General features: G+C 42.0%; 2 protein-coding genes across 2 annotated transcripts; one reads left to right on the forward strand and one right to left on the reverse strand.

The window, feature by feature from the left end:
* Positions 1 to 253: 253 nt before the first annotated feature.
* On the reverse strand, positions 254 to 9,773 carry rassf9 (Ras association domain family member 9). The gene is made up of 2 exons (XM_076089032.1): positions 9,727 to 9,773; positions 254 to 1,520 (listed from the first exon to the last, which is right to left on the reverse strand). Exons 1-2 carry the CDS (start codon positions 9,771 to 9,773, stop codon positions 254 to 256), a joined length of 1,314 nt encoding a protein of 437 aa, XP_075945147.1.
* A 2,061-nt stretch (positions 9,774 to 11,834) lies between these two features.
* Positions 11,835 to 17,644, forward strand: nts (neurotensin). The gene is made up of 4 exons (XM_076090001.1): positions 11,835 to 12,219; positions 13,178 to 13,239; positions 15,754 to 15,960; positions 17,501 to 17,644. The coding sequence occupies exons 1-4, from the start codon at positions 12,159 to 12,161 to the stop codon at positions 17,642 to 17,644; spliced, it is 474 nt and encodes a 157-aa protein (XP_075946116.1). The 5' UTR covers positions 11,835 to 12,158.
* The last annotated feature ends 543 nt before the right edge of the window (positions 17,645 to 18,187 follow it).

Raw genomic sequence — 18,187 nt, forward strand, 5'->3', positions numbered from 1 at the left:
ATATCATATTTGGATAAAGAAGCTGAAACCACAGATTTCTTTTTTGCTTTAAAAAAATCCTGAAATAAGTTTTGCATTATCACATTCATTGCTGTCAATAAACTTATCGTTTCAGTTCTAATAAATGACCTTCGTCTGTCGCAGAATATTGCCAGGATTCAGCTCTGTGACTCGGTTGTAATGACGGCATGTGACAGGCACAAACTGGGTCTAGTGCACCCAGAACAATAAATTGCAGGGTCAACCGGGTTGTTCAAACATCTGTGTCCAGCGGGGGAGGGAAGTCGAGACCTGGTGACAGCGAGTCCTGACTGTGTGTGGAGCTAATCCCAGTGTCTGAGTCTGTGTCTGTAACGTCTAGAGGGGACAGGCTGTGTTTGAGGTTCACTGTCTGTGAGACGCTGCACTGAGTCTCGCTCTTCGGATGGACAGTACTGGACTCCTCTTCTTGTCCTCCGTCCCCGATTTGCAGTGAGCTCAGCTGGGCAGCCAGCTGCCAGCACTCCTGATCCTTGGAGACCAGCGTAGCTTCGTAGTACTTCAGCTGCTTGTCTATTTCTGCGGCTTGGTTGTGAAGGGACACGCCAGTGAAGAGGCTGTGTTTCACCTCATCCTGCAGTCTCTCCAGTTCAGCGGCGCAGAGCAATTCGTCCGTCTCCGATGGGATCCAGGAAGCAGCCGCGGCTACTTCCTGTTCGCCATCCTTATATTGGCTCTGAGGGAAGTTGGCCCTCCTCAGCTCAGCGTCAATGTCCCGGGACAGCTTGAGGATGAGCTCCTGGTGCCTCTGAACCTGCAGCTCGAGCTGTTCGACTCCGTCGCTGGTGTAGAGGTACTCCTGCAGCTGCTCGTCGCTGTGCTCCCCCAAACTCTGACCACAAGCCTGAGCCAGTGAACTCTCACGCTCCGCTTCTCTCTGCACTTGCAGCTCAAACTGCTCGATGTCCAAATCCAGCTCCCTCATGCGTTGGATCTGCTCCCGGATGGTGTGGTCCTGGTTGAGGATAAGTTGCACCATCCGGTCGATCTCGTCAGCACTGAGAGAGCTCTTGCTCTCCTTGTGGAGCTTTTCAAGCTTCCGGAAAGCTTTCTTTACCATGCGCTTTTGCCTCTCCACCGGCAGAGGCTGGGAGTACTGAGCACGACCGTGCTCCCATCGCTTTGGCTTGACCCCCATGGACTTTCCACCCTTCTTGGCGGACTGAGGCACAAAATCGCTGGTCTTGACCAGAGTAAACTGGATAGAGGGTCTCTGGTCACCCCAGGCATGCCAGAGTCTCAGGATTCTGGTGAGAGGAGGCAAGGCTCTCTCAAAACCCTTCCACCGCTCAACGAGACAGAAGTCTTTGGCCTCCCCGTGCAAGAGGCGCTTGCTCTCTGGGATTGACTTGTGATCATCCAGTAACGCCTGAATCATATCTGCACATGTTGTGTGCTTCGTTACTCCACAGACAACCTTGTCCTCGTTGCAGACCGTAACCTGAATCTCCTTTCCTTCCACAGGCTCGGCATCTTTTGTCCTATAGTAAAGAGAGAGAAAAACAAAGCTCATACAGCAATTGTGGCTTGGGGATGAAACATTGGAAGTCCTAACACCTCAACAGATACTCACAACACACAGAAGTCATCAACTTAAACAATACAAATGTTTTAAAGTACTTTTTTAAATGATATTTTCTTGTTTTTTTTTAAAATCACGCTAGCGACGTGGGTCCCCGAATGGTGATGTTGGTTTGAGTAGAAGACAGACTCTCCTACTCGTGCTTTAAAAGTCCTTTCACTTTTCTTTATTTTCTTAAATAGATCCTATGTTGATGGTTTTCCATTATGTTTCCATCAATGAGTAGAAAACTACATTTGCTCATTTTGTGCTCCCTGGCTTGATTCCATTAGACTGTTAGTCATTGTCTTTCTCATCCCTGATGATCACTTAATGGTTCAGTTCGGAGCTATTTAACCGCAAGGTCCTCATTACCTTTTTGTCTGGACCGTAAAACTTGCTCAAAAATTGACCTCTGATGGGCCGATGATATCAATTTTTTACATGCTTAATGGACCACCGGTAATATCCAGGACCTAATATCCAGTCGTTAAATGATAGGCACCGGCAATGCAGACATCCACAACGCGAACATGTAATCAAATAAGAAGTACGTAGATAACTTTGCCAGACATTTCAATTTGATTTCAAGATAAAGAATGATGCATCATGTTGTTGTTAATATGAAAGAAATGTTCATTTGATGTATTCGGCTGACTCTGATGTACTGTAGCAGACTTTCAGCCAATTACTCATATTCAAAGTTAAAGCCTACTCTGAAAGCAAAAAAAAAAAAGAAGTGACATGTAATTGCATACCGTTCAATCTCAAAGAAACCGGAGAAGGATGATCTATATAATATCACTAGGAGACAAAAACTGGAGCTCCTCCTCTGACAGGGAACTTTAAACTGGTTGCAAAACCACAGACCAACATTCCTTCACCTCCCAAAATCAAACGGGCAATACTTTAAACTATCTAACCCTAACAGCAATAAATCTGAATAATGTGCTTGTAATTCTGGTTAATGTCACGTTTCATCTGCAGTCCACAAAAGGGATTTCAGACAGCAAACTCTGACATCAGTGAGGGAGTGAAGCTGTAGCTCATCAAGACGCTGTTTATGTTATCTGACAGAAGCCAACATTTTGTTTAAGCAACAGTTTTTTCAAAAGTCAATGTGAGGAACTTTTAACTGGTTATGAAACACTCTAACACAATCTAATACTGATGCCTGTGTCTGAACTACACAAGTAAGATCATCAGCGAGAGAATTGGCTATTGCAAAACTGAAGTTATTTATTATCACAATAATTGCTGATAGTTTTCTGTCAATCAGCTAATTGTTTCATCTCCAGTGAAATTACCTCCATGGGGCCTCCAGCAGCGATCGGTCCGCCACAAACACCATCGCTTTTGTCCACAAGGGCCGCAACACAAAACGAAAGTTCCTCGTGGCAGCTTTAAGCTGTTTTTTAAGCTTGCATTCAAGGATTCGTGCACACAATAGCCTTATCTATGGAACATTTACAAAACATGAATACTATAGGTGTTCCGCCTGGCTATCAAATGTTTGGTGTTATTCTTCACCTTGGTATGTAGACGTGATTTCACATCTGACCCTTGCATCATGTAACTGCTGTGTGTTTATCTGAAGAGAAAACCTTGGCTCACTGCAGCCTACATTAACCACTGATCGTCACGAGGGAGGTGGACAAAAATACACATCCTCTGAAGATGCTACAGATACAACCCGCCTGCACGCCAACACAAGCAAGTGAGATGTATTAAGAAATACTCAAGCGGGAGAAGTTAAACGCTGCATTATCTCACAGTTTGCTGATTTTACTGTCTGATACCACTGTGTTTTGGTTCCCACACGGCGCGAAAACACACAACTGGGGCATTGTGTAAACTGGCGGTGAATAAGGTCTCAGGAATGCCATACGTACGCGACAATGCAGACAAAACAGGCTGGTTAATGGTTACGGAGACCCTTGGAGAAAAACGAGGCAAAGCAAATACCTGAGCTGTGCGCAAGCCAAACAAATTCAACATGCCTCAAGCAATCAAAGACAACGACCACGGCCACTTTGACCTCAAGAAACCCTGCAAACGCTACTGCAGATGACAGTGGGTGGACACACTGAAGGCCACACCTGTACAATATAATGCAACACATAATGTTTGTCTGCACAAATACTGAATATTATAAGCTGAGCAGTCTCAGAAATTCAAAAAATATTGAAACTATGGTCATATCTGAGCTCATGTACAACATGTTTTGGTGTTGTACTGCAAAACCGTCATCAAAAGAATGATGACGAACAGGGTAAGAAGAAAAGGAAAAGAAGAGAAGCAAAATGCTAGTTTAGGTATAATAAAGTAAAAAAAGTCATCTTTATAAATCATGGTGAATTGTAATAGATTAAACTGCACAGTGATGTACAGTGTAAAGTATTTAGACTTAGTACCACCTTTACCGATACGCAACATCCCACACAGAAGCTGTGATGGGGGGTCGGATGTAGAAAGATGGCTTTGTCTTAAGGTGTCAAAAAGTTTGCGAATGTGCTGCACTGCAATACATGGATGGGAGGATGGATCAAAGAATGAAAGAGACAAAAGGGAGGGAAGACAGGATAGAGAAAAGAGAAGGAAAAACAGTGAAACGTACAGCATATTTAAACATCTTTACATACCCAGAGAAGTACAAACACCAACACTGTCCCACACATGTGTCTGTATAGTCATATCTGAACATACAGGTGAATAAACACGCTCTACGGACAATTGGATATTTCAGAGAGGGTGACCAAAGCCCTCAGCTGTGCAGGAAGAGGGTACAGCAAGGCGGGGAAACACCTGTATTTGTCCTGGGCCACAATCACCAACGCTCACACAACATCCTGCCACCACGGTTCAATGGACAGAGGGAGGAAGGGGAAACATGGATTTACTATGGTCTGTTTTCAACTCCACGCTAATGGGAAGAAAGTGTTGACATATCTGCAAATCCAGTCCTGGAATAACACTTTTCATGGATAGCAGTGTTAAAAAAATAACTTCATGTCCAAGTTGAAATATTTAAACATTTCTCAGAGGCTGAGCTGCTTTGGAGCTATAATGTCAAAGATTGGAATAATCTTCAATGGTAAGAACAAGTAAGCTAAGTGGCAATAATAAACTTCAATGGAACAAACGGACGTACATTTTCACCTGTGACGCCACGAACAGATTTCTGATCATTGACGTTTTGCAGCTTTCTCTGGAAAATGTAATTTTCAGTAGTAACTGAAGGATGGGGCAAGCGACAACAGCTGCCTGATAGACTGAGACACACTCCGATCAAGAATACACAACCTGTTGCGCATTTGTCTCTTAAGAACCTCGACACCTCCTTAATGGAGCAATGATTCACAGAACTGGCACCAAGACAGGAGTGTCAAAAAGAGTTACCGGAATATTTTTTCCCTTTTGAGCCGTTTGTAGGTTGAAAGTCAGATACCTTTTAGACCACAACACTTTATCACTTTCAACAATCAAATCATTGTCAAACATTTTGATGAGATTGGCGTAATAAGTCTCTTAGCTTGCCCTAACCCTCTCTAGTCAACTCCCTGCCAGGACAAACACAAATACCACACGCACCATTGGGCTGATTGCATCGCAGCTAATACGTTCATAAGGGCTGTCACTTTGATATTCATAGTTTGGGATTAGAATGTGGTTCCAGACGCCACACATGAGGGTGGCCCTCATAGGTCACAGCTTTGGGGGGATAATTCACAAAGCTAACACGGATGTTGTGATGAACTTATGATTGGAAATACGTCAATAGAATTAGGACTTATGATGATTAATATAAATATTTCATTGTAAAATGATATCATGCGGATGGATGCTGCGAAGTGAATAACACAGAACGGGTTAAACCTCAACATTTCACACTCGAGTGAACCCAAGAAACCTGAGCAGACCTGCTTAACCTCAGTTTGAACTTACAAGCTGAGAGACTGAGTGAGACATCAGGGGTGCGGGAGGAAACCACATTTCAATTACATGAATTTTTTTAGAGCTCCGTCATGGTGGCAGGGCTCTCTCTCTTCCATTGTAATGCTCATAATGACAACCTTGTAGAGATGATGAACAATTCTCTCTGTGTAATAAATTAGCAAGCTACAAGTTACCACAGAGGACTGCATGCTGGTGGTTCGAACAAGTCATAACAAATGACAGAATTATAGCTTTCCAGTGTCTTCTCAGATCAATAGTAATATGATAAGGTGAGGCATTTATTTCCAGTAGAAGAAAGCTGTTGTAGCATATTTATCCTGTAGCCATTGCTGTCAACAGGTTCTGACTTTCTTGCAATGGAATGAACATTTCAATTAGTCTGGTGTTGGTGAATTTATAGGTTTGCTCCGACTGAAATAGTAAATTATAAGTGAAGTAAAACCTATAAACTGTAAATAATTCTTCTGGAAACTCTATTACGAGAGCTACCATGGAGCCCACACTGTCACTAACTGCACTTCTTGAAGAAACATCACATTTTTTGGGATAAACAAAAAAGCGATTTTAGAGGGAAGCAGACTTAAAGGTCTACAATATGTGTTCGAAGGATATATCAAGGAGGTCATATTGATTCAGCAGTGAAAACAGGTTAAACTATTAAGACAGAAGCTAAATCTTACAGATCAGTTGTAAGAGTGAACCACCACATCACCTGGAGATCGAGACAGAAGGAGATGAAATTAAGGAACAACACTGTTCCTGTTTTTTTACTTCATTATTCTCTTTTTTCATTGAAAAACATGTTCAAATGTTTGATTTTTGTGCAGGAATCTGTGTCAAACAAAGATGTTTCCTTTAGTCTGTAGAATATGATGTATAGGTCGGAACGTCTCTGCAGCTCGACAATATTTAATTCAAAATATCTCTTTTGTATTTTGTAACACACGTCGCCTTAAACAAATGTTGCGCCTCCTGCCAGTTGAAAATTGTCATATTGCAATACTGATAACACTTTGATATCTCGGATAGGGAAGGTGTTTTCTGTGTCTGTTTATTATAACGGAGAACACGAAACACAGAGCATGTCGCAGAGCAGATAACGGACAAGAGACGCTTCCTCTCTCTCTTATCTGACAGAGGATGAGGGATCAGCGAGGAAATAACATCATTTTTCTATCTGCATATGTTGATCTCTGGGATGACTCCCACTCTGATAGGCATCTGTGCGCAGAGACACAACACACCCTTCTCTTCCCTTCCTCTGTGACACCCACCCTCTCTTATTTCTCTTCTCCCCCCCCCCCCCCCCCCCCCCCAGCAGGTCTGTGAATCAACAAATAAGCTTTCGCTCAGTGGAAGAAAAACAAGTTGCTTACTCTCTTTCAACACAATTGGCATCATTTGTGTTAACCAAACATTTTCGGCAGCTAATCGGCCCGTGCACAATGCTGTCACGCTGCTGCATTGATTTGGTCCCACGTGTCGCTGGCTGGTCATTTTAAAACCCTTTTAAAGTCCTGTACGTGCCGGTTCACTGTATGGACGCCAGTTTGACACACCGGACGACACACTGTGATTCTTTTGATGGCTACGAGCATTAAAACAGCTGTAATCAGCGCCACATTTATTCTGAAGTTAGACAAAGTCCTGAACCGACTGCGACTCCACATGCAATTCTTCTGCAAACATCCAGCCCAGAGCGAGAAAATGCGAGTCTCTGAATTCAAGCGTTTGACATATCTATAGATCTGAACACGTGAGGTAATTATAGGTCCTGTGGTGGTAATTACTACACAACATGAAGAAAATAAGACGACCACTGTATCCACAGGAGACAGCCTCAGTCAGACTGTTTTGAAGTTATCAAAGCTCTGTGATGTGAAAATACATCCATTCTGCTGCCGCTGCCACAAGATTTCTTTTCCCCAGTAATTTAGCATAAAAGCCTGTTTTTATTTCTGAACTTAATCCAAAGCCTTTTCCCGCTGAGTTCGGTGGTAAATGAGTCTTATTAAGTAAAGCTAATGAAAACAGTTCTTTACACGCAGTTAAAAGCCTTCCTGATCCTGGTCTTGGCAACATGAATCCTGTCTGCACCCTGCGAGGGATTGGCTCGTGACCTAGATACCTCAAAAAGAGAAACTCTTGTTTACCAACTCTGCACCACAAAAAGTCTGCAGTCAAGAGTCCAAATAGAATTTGTGCACCAATAACGGTGGGCAGCTTGTGGCTCAGAAAATCTCATTTTCCCACCTTTAAAAGCTGAGGCTGGAGCTCAGCTGCAGCCATGGGGCACATCAAAAGGCCACGATAGCCACTCGGGGAAATTGCTGAAAGAAATCATACGAGCGCTGATGACAGGATCTCTCTCGACCTGAAGTTAAGATGTTCTTTGACTCTGGTGTCCCGCATGAAACGCGTATTAAATTTTAAAAAAAGATCTTTGTAGTAATTACAGAGCAGAGCAGAAGCTCTTATAAGTTGATGTACAGTATAGTGTACTTTGACAGGAATGAGGCCCGCTATCAAAGGGCATATTGTTCTTTAACTTTTCCGTAAATAGTCTGATAACTAACACCTTCTTACACCAGTTACATTTAGAGAGAATGTCACATTATGTGGCAAAAAAATAACTGCTTTAATTAAAACTCCCCCTTAATCCTTGATATGTACACACACACACATGCAATACTGCCTTAAATATTGAGCGATACACTTCTTCATCTTCATCAACAATGCTCCCCAAATCCCAATGCAACATGCTGGTTAATGTTGGTTTAAAACAGTAATGGAAGTGTGTTAGATGTTGTGACGTTAGGCGGTTAGGATGGGCCCAAGTGGACACTATTATGATGGACCTTACAGGCCATTATGAAGCACACACACACACACACACACACACACACACACACACACACACACACACACACACACACACACACACACACACACACACACACACACACACACACACACCATCATATCGTCTCATCACATCAAAGAGAGACTTGACACGGGACAATATCAACATATATATGACCGAGCAGTCATCATTTCATATCTATATGACAAAAATACCAAAGAAAATAAGAATATATTCAATTCATTGAATATTTTTTTACTGTTTATTGGTAGTTTATGTAGAATAAGAATATCATTTTTTAATGACTATTTTACACCACCCCCCAAAAAAGAAAACCATGATGGACATGGGTTTGCATTCTCGAGGGAATATTTAGTAAATGGTATCTTTTGATAATTTTATGGGTTTTTCTTTGAGAACAATATGTTATTTATTGTGGTGGCATTCTGTTGGGGATGCACCTATTTGACTTTGTCGGTCCCGATACCGATACCTAGGTTTTGGGTATCGGCCAGTACAGAGTACCGATCGGATAAATATAAATATTATCTTAAAATAAACGTACACCAGAAACTTGATAAAAAAATCTTCAAAATTAACATTAATTACAAGTCAAGTGTAAACCTTCTAACTGCAGCAACAAATTATTCAAAACTTAAACGGGAATTACATTTCCAGTATATAATGTGTATAGTAAAGAAACATAGAATTGGACTGAATTGAATAAATTGGTCACCAGTTCTCCATCCAGCTGGTGGAGTCAGTATTGGTCTGATATTGGTATTTCTGCATCCCTGCAATCTGAATCGCGCTCAATCCCACTGAGTCCATTCTTCAATTAACACACTGTTGGAGGGCCTGCTCCCCCCACACACACACACACACCACATGGGCCCCAGTGCAACTGTCCTGCCTGCACCGGCCCTATTTACACCCCTGGTTAGAAGACAAATAAAGAACCCTATCACCTAATATCCCTTTAACTTTAGATCGTGTCCCTGTGGTTGGTTGTTGTGTTTTAATGGTGCATTAGTTTTACTCTGAGGTGTATTTTATGCCCCACAGTGTCACCATGTTGCTATAATACTTTGATTGTATTTGGACTGTAGCCAGCGGTATCCGTCTCAAATAACTTGGATGTAAAAACAAAACTGCTTTCGAAAACTTTAGTCTACTTTGCCCCTCGTGCAGCTCACCCATATATCCGGTGCGTAATTCTCCCTTCATAATGATCGAACTCGGAGAAGGAAAAAAACACGCACAACAGGTTTCCCGTCAAGAAACGTCGCTCTCCTCATCAAATTACCTGTTTTTCTGTCGAGCTTTCAGGAAGTTTTTTCCAAACGGAGCCATGAGTCGGGAGCGCGAGGGGCAAATATAGACCAGCAATTCCGAAATGCGTTACAGCCCCAGCATGGCAGGACGTCGGACACTTTGTGGAGTGTTTGGGGAAAAGTTGAAGGGTGTTCCGACTGCAGCGACTCTGTCCGCCCCATCCGAAAAGCGGAGGGAGGTGTTTCCCACACTGCGCTGACACGCATTGGCGTATGTCTGCCCCCTTCCCCTCCACCTGCAGGGGCAACCTGAGAAACTACCGCCGAGAAAAGGAAATGATTTGGACAACAAGAGAGTCACATTGTTCAGCGAAAACAGTAACGCATTGGGGATTTAAACTAAATACAGTAAATTACTTTAGGATAAAGTCAGATTAAAGACATTATTAAATTGAAATTATGGGACCAGAAAGTGCAGAAAATCCATCAAGGGATGTGATGCACATTTTGGACACACTCTAGTTACAACTAAAAATGCCCTTGAAAGTACCATATGCACAAATATTCTAATAAAAAACAGATTTTACATATTAGTCATTACAGACAGTGCAGTTTTTTTCGTTTATCAGGCTGATCTACATATCTTTCTAAAAGTCTAATGAAGAGGCAAAACCAAGTCATGTAAAACATGATGATGCAGTCTCAGTGAGCTGCAGGACAGCAGAGGACTGAGAGTAAGTGGCTCTCTCTGGTGGATTCAAACGATAAAAGATGAAATTCAGACATGAGAGGAATGCAGCCTGCTTTTACTCCAGTCTGGCTGTTCTCTGTGCTCGAAATATCTTCGGTACAACACGCATGTTTTGAAGCAGCTCCAACTGGTATATTTTCTCCACATTTAAAGGATTCTCTGTGGGGACCAATTAGTGTGAAACGTTTGATTTGATTTGAGAGAATGTGCTGACACGCCTACACTGACTTGGTGGCTTTAAATCAAAGTGGATTTGTTTTTGTGATAGTGTACCACATTAATAATACAGTGTGAAAGCCAAAAAACTGCTGTTTAATAAACAGTAAAGCGAAGAACTAACTTAATTATGTCCTGGCAAAGTATACTGCTGAGTGCTGCTAGTATTTAATGTATAACATTTATGAGATTTATTTTGTGTGCATATGAAGTCCACACTAAAGCACCGGGAACAGACATAAGATATAGTGGTGAAGTCTCTGATGTGATATTACTGTATGTAGACATTGTGTGAACTTAGTCTCTTATTACATTTAAAAAAATACAATCCTGTAACAGGAGAGGATCTAAAATCGATCCTTGTGGGACTCCGTAGTAAGTTCCTAAACATATTACGATATTCGGAATAATAATAAAAATAAAAAAACACTTGAAATGATTATTTTTTTAACTGCTGTTTCAGCTCAAGAATTTACTTTGAACTTTGAGTTAACAACATGGAATTTGTCCTTTATTTTAAAGTCCTCAGAAAAAAAACATCTCCTATTTTATGACCACTGAGCAAACTCCATCTGAAAATCATAAGCTGTGATCAAACATTATTGTGGTGAGATTTCTCAAATGAAGGTGTATTTCAAAATAAACTTTATTTAAGAGGGTCACTAACATATTACGTCTGTGTCAAGGATCATTGTAATAAAAAGGTTTTAAAGAAGTATAGCCAGTGCATTATTTCTACTGAGAGGGTTTCATATGGACAATTCAACTTTCAAATAAGAATATATTTCCAGATATATCTATAACTGGCTACTTATTACTATTTATGTCGTTGGCTCTCATTTGCTTTGGAAGTCTAGACAATCCCCTGTTGCTTTGAAAAGACACATGATTTGTAAAATAAAAAAAGATGTGGTGGAGCCCGGCTTCTCCAAATAAACACAAAAGAGTGAATCTTTGTCGTGCATCCACCCACATCGCCCCTGCATCCCGTCCCTGGGAGACGAGAGCAAAACAAACCTCAGACTGTGTGCACACATCAGCTGAAATAACCAAATCTCTCAAAGCTTGACGCAAAAAAACAACAACCCAACAACATTCACCTTGTGATGCCAAAGTGACGTCTGATGAAATGGTGACACAGGAGAGGAGAGACTGATGGGTGGATGAAGGGGGCTGTGTCAGTGGGTGGGAAGGTGGGGGCGGAGATGAGGAGAGAGAGGACCGATCCTCTGACATCACATGTGGCTCTTATAAACTGGGGGGGAATGGAGCCCACTGCACTTCACAACCAAACAGAAAACGGCGAGGAAAGGGGAAGCCTGTTGGGAGCTGGAAGAGAAGAAGAAGAGGAAGGAAGAAGCAGCATCACTACAACATCCCCTCTCCAGCCTCTTTAGCCGTCTGTGTCTGACCTTTAACCTTATGGACTAGATTCCTCCGCAGGTGAATTCTTCAGTGTGGGATCCCTTATTTTTTTTTCTTTGTTTTCTCATCAAGATGCAGGCACACTTGGCGTGCATGCTTCTCCTCTGTTTCACGTGTGGTGGACTTTGTACAGGTGAGCACCCCGGGACTCTTTCAACTGGCATCCTGTTATGATTTCATGATTAATCATTGACTTCTTCCATGAATAGGGGAGAAAACGACGACACTCAAGCAAAGTATAGAACAAGTCTTTGCCTCTTGCATAACTTCCTGTGTGAAACAGGTGCAGTATTGAAAAACTGCATTCTCTAAATCGTGGAAATATTTATATTTCTTTTCACGTCAAAGCTTGTTCATAGCATTAGGGTTGTCTGACTTTGGGTTTTCTGGATTAAATGCTGAAATACCCCGGCTGGCAAAATGATTCATTCTGAAGGTAGTTACTCCTTTTGTCTGGTCCCACAATTTATAAAAAATGACTTCAGGAGGCTAATAACTTTGAAACCTTAGTTAATTGATTCCAGTAGAAATATTTACTTATTCTCTTCACAAGTTGTGATTTATTGAGTCAGAATTTTTATAAAACCATTTAGAACCCATTTCAACCACAGCAGCGCAAACCATATTTATTAGATGACATTTCAAAAGAATGTATTTCATATTGAAAAAATATAAAATATATATATATAGTTCACATTAAATACAGGCTATTAAGAATCACTGTTGTAAGATGAAACACTTAAATTGAATCATCAAAGTCAATAACAGATGTTGGATTAACAAAGCTTTATTAATGTGGGTTTAAGGCTTCACTCTCAGAGCAAACTGGGAGCTCCGTAAATCAACAGGTGTCAATCAAACGATAAGAATGTGGGTCGTCTTCACATTGTGCTTGAGATGTAAATGTTGCAAACTCTTCCAGCTCACGAGGAAGATGAAACAATCTGAATGCCAATCGACAAATTGATAACGAGCACGCTATACTCTCATATCTCCTCGACATTTATGAGTCAGCAATCACATGGGGTTCATTACATTCTTGATTAGATTTGGTTGAAGGTTATGTTACAGTTTCTCTTTGTGACCGACAGACGTTGACCAGGATCAGCGAGCGCTGGAAGAGGAGCTACTCGGCAGTCTCTTCACTTCTAAGGTACAGGGGTCCCTCTTTTTCTTAAGAGGCTTCAGGGACTAACAATTGGCTTTTAGACCGACCTTGTTTTGATTGGAAATTAAAAAACATATATATAATCAACACACTCCAACTGCTGCACTTGTTGGGCATGTCCTTTGAGATGAAAAGATGAGCTGGGGGAAGGTATTGAGTAGGAACTTAATGCTTTTTAACACACACATCTGGTGGCGTGAGCTCAAGGCGAGGCGAAGTCGATGGAGAGAGTGGAACCAGTGGGCACGAGGAGACGGATGGCACGAGCGTAATGGGATTCAGATGGAGCTGACGGCATCGCAAACCGACGCATCCTCCACCATAACGATACACAAACCGCGGCGCTCGTATACGCAGACGTGACGGTGACAAATCAGCCGCGTGATTCATTGCTGCTGGAGGTTGCTCAGAAGGAGGGCAATGATTGAAATAATAACCAGGTGACGGAGTGCTCAAGAAGCTGGAGAGTGCAGAAGATACTTGTGGCTCTCCATCTTAACTGTAGCCTTTACATTAGGGCTGGGCGATGTGGGGAAAATCAATAAGCCCGATATTTTGGACCAAATACCTCGATATCGATATAGCGACGATATTAGAGTTGACTATTTAAACGTGGATGTGGATATAATGACTAAAAGCAAATCCTAGAACAGCTAGAACAACACCTGTGCCAAATTAAGATACCCAAAATGTAAGACAATATCTGGCCTCATAACGCGATATCGATGGAGTCATTTCTTCAGCCGAGAGCTAAATTGATTGATGCCCACTCTAATTTTTATCTGATTCAATGCAGGAGATAGACTTCCTCTCTGGCTCTCATTCCTCTATTGGACATGACAGCCTTATTCCACAGCCTGGGCTCATCTATCAGTCTGGCCCATTTTGACATTGGCCCTTGAGCTCCCTACTCACTCACATTTGAATGTAGATAAGGCTTTTCAGGTGCATTTAAAGTGTCAAAAGAGTAAAGTATGTCACTGACAATTGAGAGAAAAGGCTGATTTGTTAATAATAATTGGTCTGCTGGGGATTGTTGGGATATTAGATCCCTGCATTTGCTCGTAATCCCATCCCGGAAAGTTATTAATTACATCAAGGGAGAAGATCCTGATCAGCTCCACCAGAAACCTTCCTCCATGTGAGCTTTCATTGTAAACCACCCCTGACCCCACTCATAGCTAATTCAAAACTAAGTGAAAATGCATGAATGATTTGTAAATGTCAGTGGCATCTTATGTGCCGTCCCTGGTGCGTTGTTCATTCAACGTCTCTCTAAAGCTTTTATTGCATGTCTTCCCCCACCGAGCAAAAAAAAAGAAACCTGCGTTTCATCTCTTGGCTCCTGTCTTTACAACATCAGAGGAGACTCTATTCCTCGGGATGTTCATGAACAACGCAAAGTCTCAGAGGGCTTGTGGCCATCTAAACAATTTCCCCTCGTGCCCTTAATCTCTCCATCATCCTCAGCGACACCCAGGGGGTCTTTGTGTGGGAGATATCTGGCCCTCGACACGCATACGAGGCCCCGGGAGCCTCCACCGCCTTAAAGCACTAAAACTGGATTACAACAGAACAGGCTGCAGCTAGATGAGGTTAGATGTGACTGGCGTATCACTCTGGGTGTCTGGCACCTGAGAATGTTTAAGAAATAGCACACACATACAGTATATCTTAACATGTGGCAGACATCGTCAGCGAGAAGTAAGAGCCTCACATGCGTCCTCGGCGCCTCTTACAGGGAACTGCCAAAGCGTTTATTACTTCAAGTGTAAAAATACAGCGGAGGAAATTGTTTGCATGTGGAAAAAAACTCAGAAACAGCAAATCAGACGACAGCACTTCAGTGGAACAAATGAAATGCATCGAGGTGGTTTAGCAGCTCACACAAAAATCTAAATCAACAACTGAGATTCAGACCTGGGACAAAAGAAACAAACATCATTTTGAGGATACCAAATACATGACTACATTGTGAAAGAAATACTTTTGTCTGAAATAAGAATTACTCCACAATATGACCACAATGAGCAAAACACAATAATACCATTAACCACAATAATGTCATAGTTTCTTCAGTAGTATCATTTCTATCACAATTGTTACCAAACATGACTACAACAATAAGATGTTAACATTAGATTGAATTGTATTGTGTTGTGTTGTCATTATTGTGTCCATCCCATTTCTGCCTGGATCTAATGGTCAATGCAGCACATTCATGACCCAGGGGAAAAAAATTTATTTTGTGCAGAAAAAGTTGAATGTTGAACAGAAAAAGGCAATAAATAGATGCAAAAATAATAATACAAAATCTTCATGGTGTAAATATCAGGTTGTTTAGCAACTGTGTTTTTATCCTCTGGTCTCCCTCTGGCCTCTTACGTTCACAACGTTAAACCAAACTTCAATTCAATTATCTCTAATTAATTACCATGATAAAACCAATCACTTCCTGTATTCAATTTCGAAACCTCCTCCCGTGTTCCTTCTTTGCAGATGAAACAGAATAAGCAGAGTGCCCCCTACTGGCGTGTGTCGCTGGTCAACCTGTGCAGGATGGCGAACAGCCTGCGGCAGGAGGGGTGGAACGGCGAGGAGGAGGAGGAGGAGGGCGGCGAGCTGAGGGAGGGGAGCCTCCAGCTGCACGAGGAGCTGTTCAACCTGCAAATCATCTGCCGAGCACTGCAGAGCCGGGGGGAGAGGGTGAGACACACACACACACACACACACACTCAGTGGTGGAAGTAGTCATCCATTACTTTGAAGATGTGTGTATTATTGTAAGTCGTATTGTCCTGCTGCCGTACAAAGATCTTCAATACTACAGTGGAAATAAGTTGTCTTTTGACCAACCTTATTATTATTTTTTTATACTATACTACTTGAGCAAAAGTATAGATTTTAGCAGTTCAATATAATAAAGTAAGTTGAAGTTCCGAGGTTTGTGTCATAAATTGAGGACGACACATCTTTGATCAAACACACTTCCACAATTCTGTGGATGTTCTGATTGGTTTGATAATTAAGTGCTGCTCTATCAATAACCATCCTTATGGTATTCATAACTATGTTTTGAATGTGTATTATCACCTTCAATCATTGTATGTAAAGTTTTAAATGTTTTTAAGCATTCTTAGCCACGCAAAAATTGCTCAAAGAGGAAAATAGAAATAATATAATAACAAGCGATTTGAATAGAGCCTTCCCCGACTGCTGGTCGGTGCTCGGGCCCTAACCAGCCAGTAAGGCAATAACTGCATGTCTTTGCCGATATGAAATCCTAAAAATACAACACGCACTCACAAAAACACAGGAACATACATAAAGGCCTTAACACACCAGGGGCGTGACAAATAAATGACACAGAAATGTGAAACACTCGCCTGCGTCTATTTAGCATAAAACATACCAGCAGCGTAGTGAGGCTGCAAACACTTGTTCAAACAGATTCATACAGGCAGAGGACCAACTGTCTGCCTGATGTGAACCGGTGTGTCGGCTCAACTACTGTCAGCTATGTTATTGAGTTTCCTTTAGCGAAATGCTCTGAGTGAATATGAGTTCTCTCTGGTAAAGAAGTAGCAGTGTGTATATTTAGCGAGGCCTTTTATTGTGAAAGAAGTATCCAGCTAGTGCTGCTTTTGACAAGGTTGGAAGGAGTAGGGAAGTTTTGCCGACAAGATGCAGTCCAAAGAGCCTCTATGTTGTTTTCAGTTCCACCCAATGCAATTGGTTGATGCCTTTATTCGTGGTGCGAAAGCTCAGGAAAAAAGGAACCCGCGAAAAAAACAAATCATTTTTTGCAACGTAATATTTTCATTCTGTTGTCATCTGAAAGTATTCATGACAAAAACAGTTCGGAAGAAATTAATTGATGTGCCAATTAATCATCCAGGAAAAACTCGCCCCCGCTGTGTAAAGGCCTTCACTGTAAATATCTCAAACACATGCACACAAAGGCCCATCCATCCTCACTCCCAGTAAACACACTCCCTCACCCCTCCCTCCCTGTCCTACATCATTTTCCTTCCTCGGCACAACAGCCTCTCTCTCCCTTTTTTTTTTTCAAATCTTGACACGGCGACTGCAGATTAGCACCTGCTTTGCCATGCATGGACGCCCAGAGGAGAAGCCCTCGTCTAATCACAGCTACACCGGCGTAGCCTCCCATTATGCTGCCACTCGGCAACAAAACATGTGTTCGCCTGACATTTCCTCGTCTCTCTCTCTGCCACTTAAACAGCTACTCCGTGACTCTCAAGAATATTTAGAGGAGAACAGAGACACTCCGCTGAAACGAAAATCACCCTACATCCTGAAGAGGCAAGCGGCGCGTACCACCAAGTCCCGGAGGCCGTACATCTTGAAACGGAGTACAATTTACTGACAACCATCCCAGAGGTGACGTCTAAGAGGACCAGACAATATACTTTCTGTGAAGATGTGATTGTGGGTTTTTTTCTCTCTTCTTGTAGCCGCAATGTTTGTTTGTTTTTCTTTCTTTTCCCGTTGTTGTTTTGAACCAGTCAGACCCTTCGATTGTATGTCCAGCATTGAGGCCTGCCTGTATTCTGCTCCTGTCAACTATAGGTCCTGAAAATAAAATCCTGAGCATCAAGCAAAATGTGCATTTCTGAGAAACTATATTTATTTACTCTATTTCTTCACTACACTCTGAGTCTATTTTGTTTCAAGACAAACGATTAAAGGATTCATGATACAAAACCAGTGTGATGTGGCTATCTTTTCTTTTATATGACAGCTCACCACTTAGGCCTAAACCAAACTGCTACTAGAAACATTTTGCTTGGTCTCCTAAAAAGGACGTTTGCGTTTAAAGAAACTGCATTGTCAGGAATACATTCAATCAAAGTCCCAGGAAGTCTTAGTAGGGAGGGGGTCGGGACGGATAGACATGTGTCAAACATGC

Source organism: Anarhichas minor, unplaced genomic scaffold, assembly GCF_050575085.1.
Source record: "Anarhichas minor isolate MPS153535 unplaced genomic scaffold, ASM5057508v1 ptg000011l, whole genome shotgun sequence".
Classification (NCBI taxonomy): domain Eukaryota; kingdom Metazoa; phylum Chordata; class Actinopteri; order Perciformes; family Anarhichadidae; genus Anarhichas; species Anarhichas minor.

What these genes read in the sequence shown, in the direction of transcription:
- rassf9 (XM_076089032.1), bottom strand. Translation starts at nt 9,773, where the DNA reads ATGGCTCCGTTTGGAAAAAACTTCCTGAAAGCTCGACAGAAAAACAG. An exon ending in AAAGCTCGACAGAAAAACAG is followed by an intron (nt 1,521 to 9,726) that starts GTAATTTGATGA and finishes TCTTTACTATAG; the next exon opens with GACAAAAGATGCCGAGCCTG.
- nts (XM_076090001.1), top strand. Translation starts at nt 12,159, where the DNA reads ATGCAGGCACACTTGGCGTGCATGCTTCTCCTCTGTTTCACGTGTGGT. An exon ending in GCAGTCTCTTCACTTCTAAG is followed by an intron (nt 13,240 to 15,753) that starts GTACAGGGGTCC and finishes CCTTCTTTGCAG; the next exon opens with ATGAAACAGAATAAGCAGAG. An exon ending in TGCAGAGCCGGGGGGAGAGG is followed by an intron (nt 15,961 to 17,500) that starts GTGAGACACACA and finishes CCACTTAAACAG; the next exon opens with CTACTCCGTGACTCTCAAGA.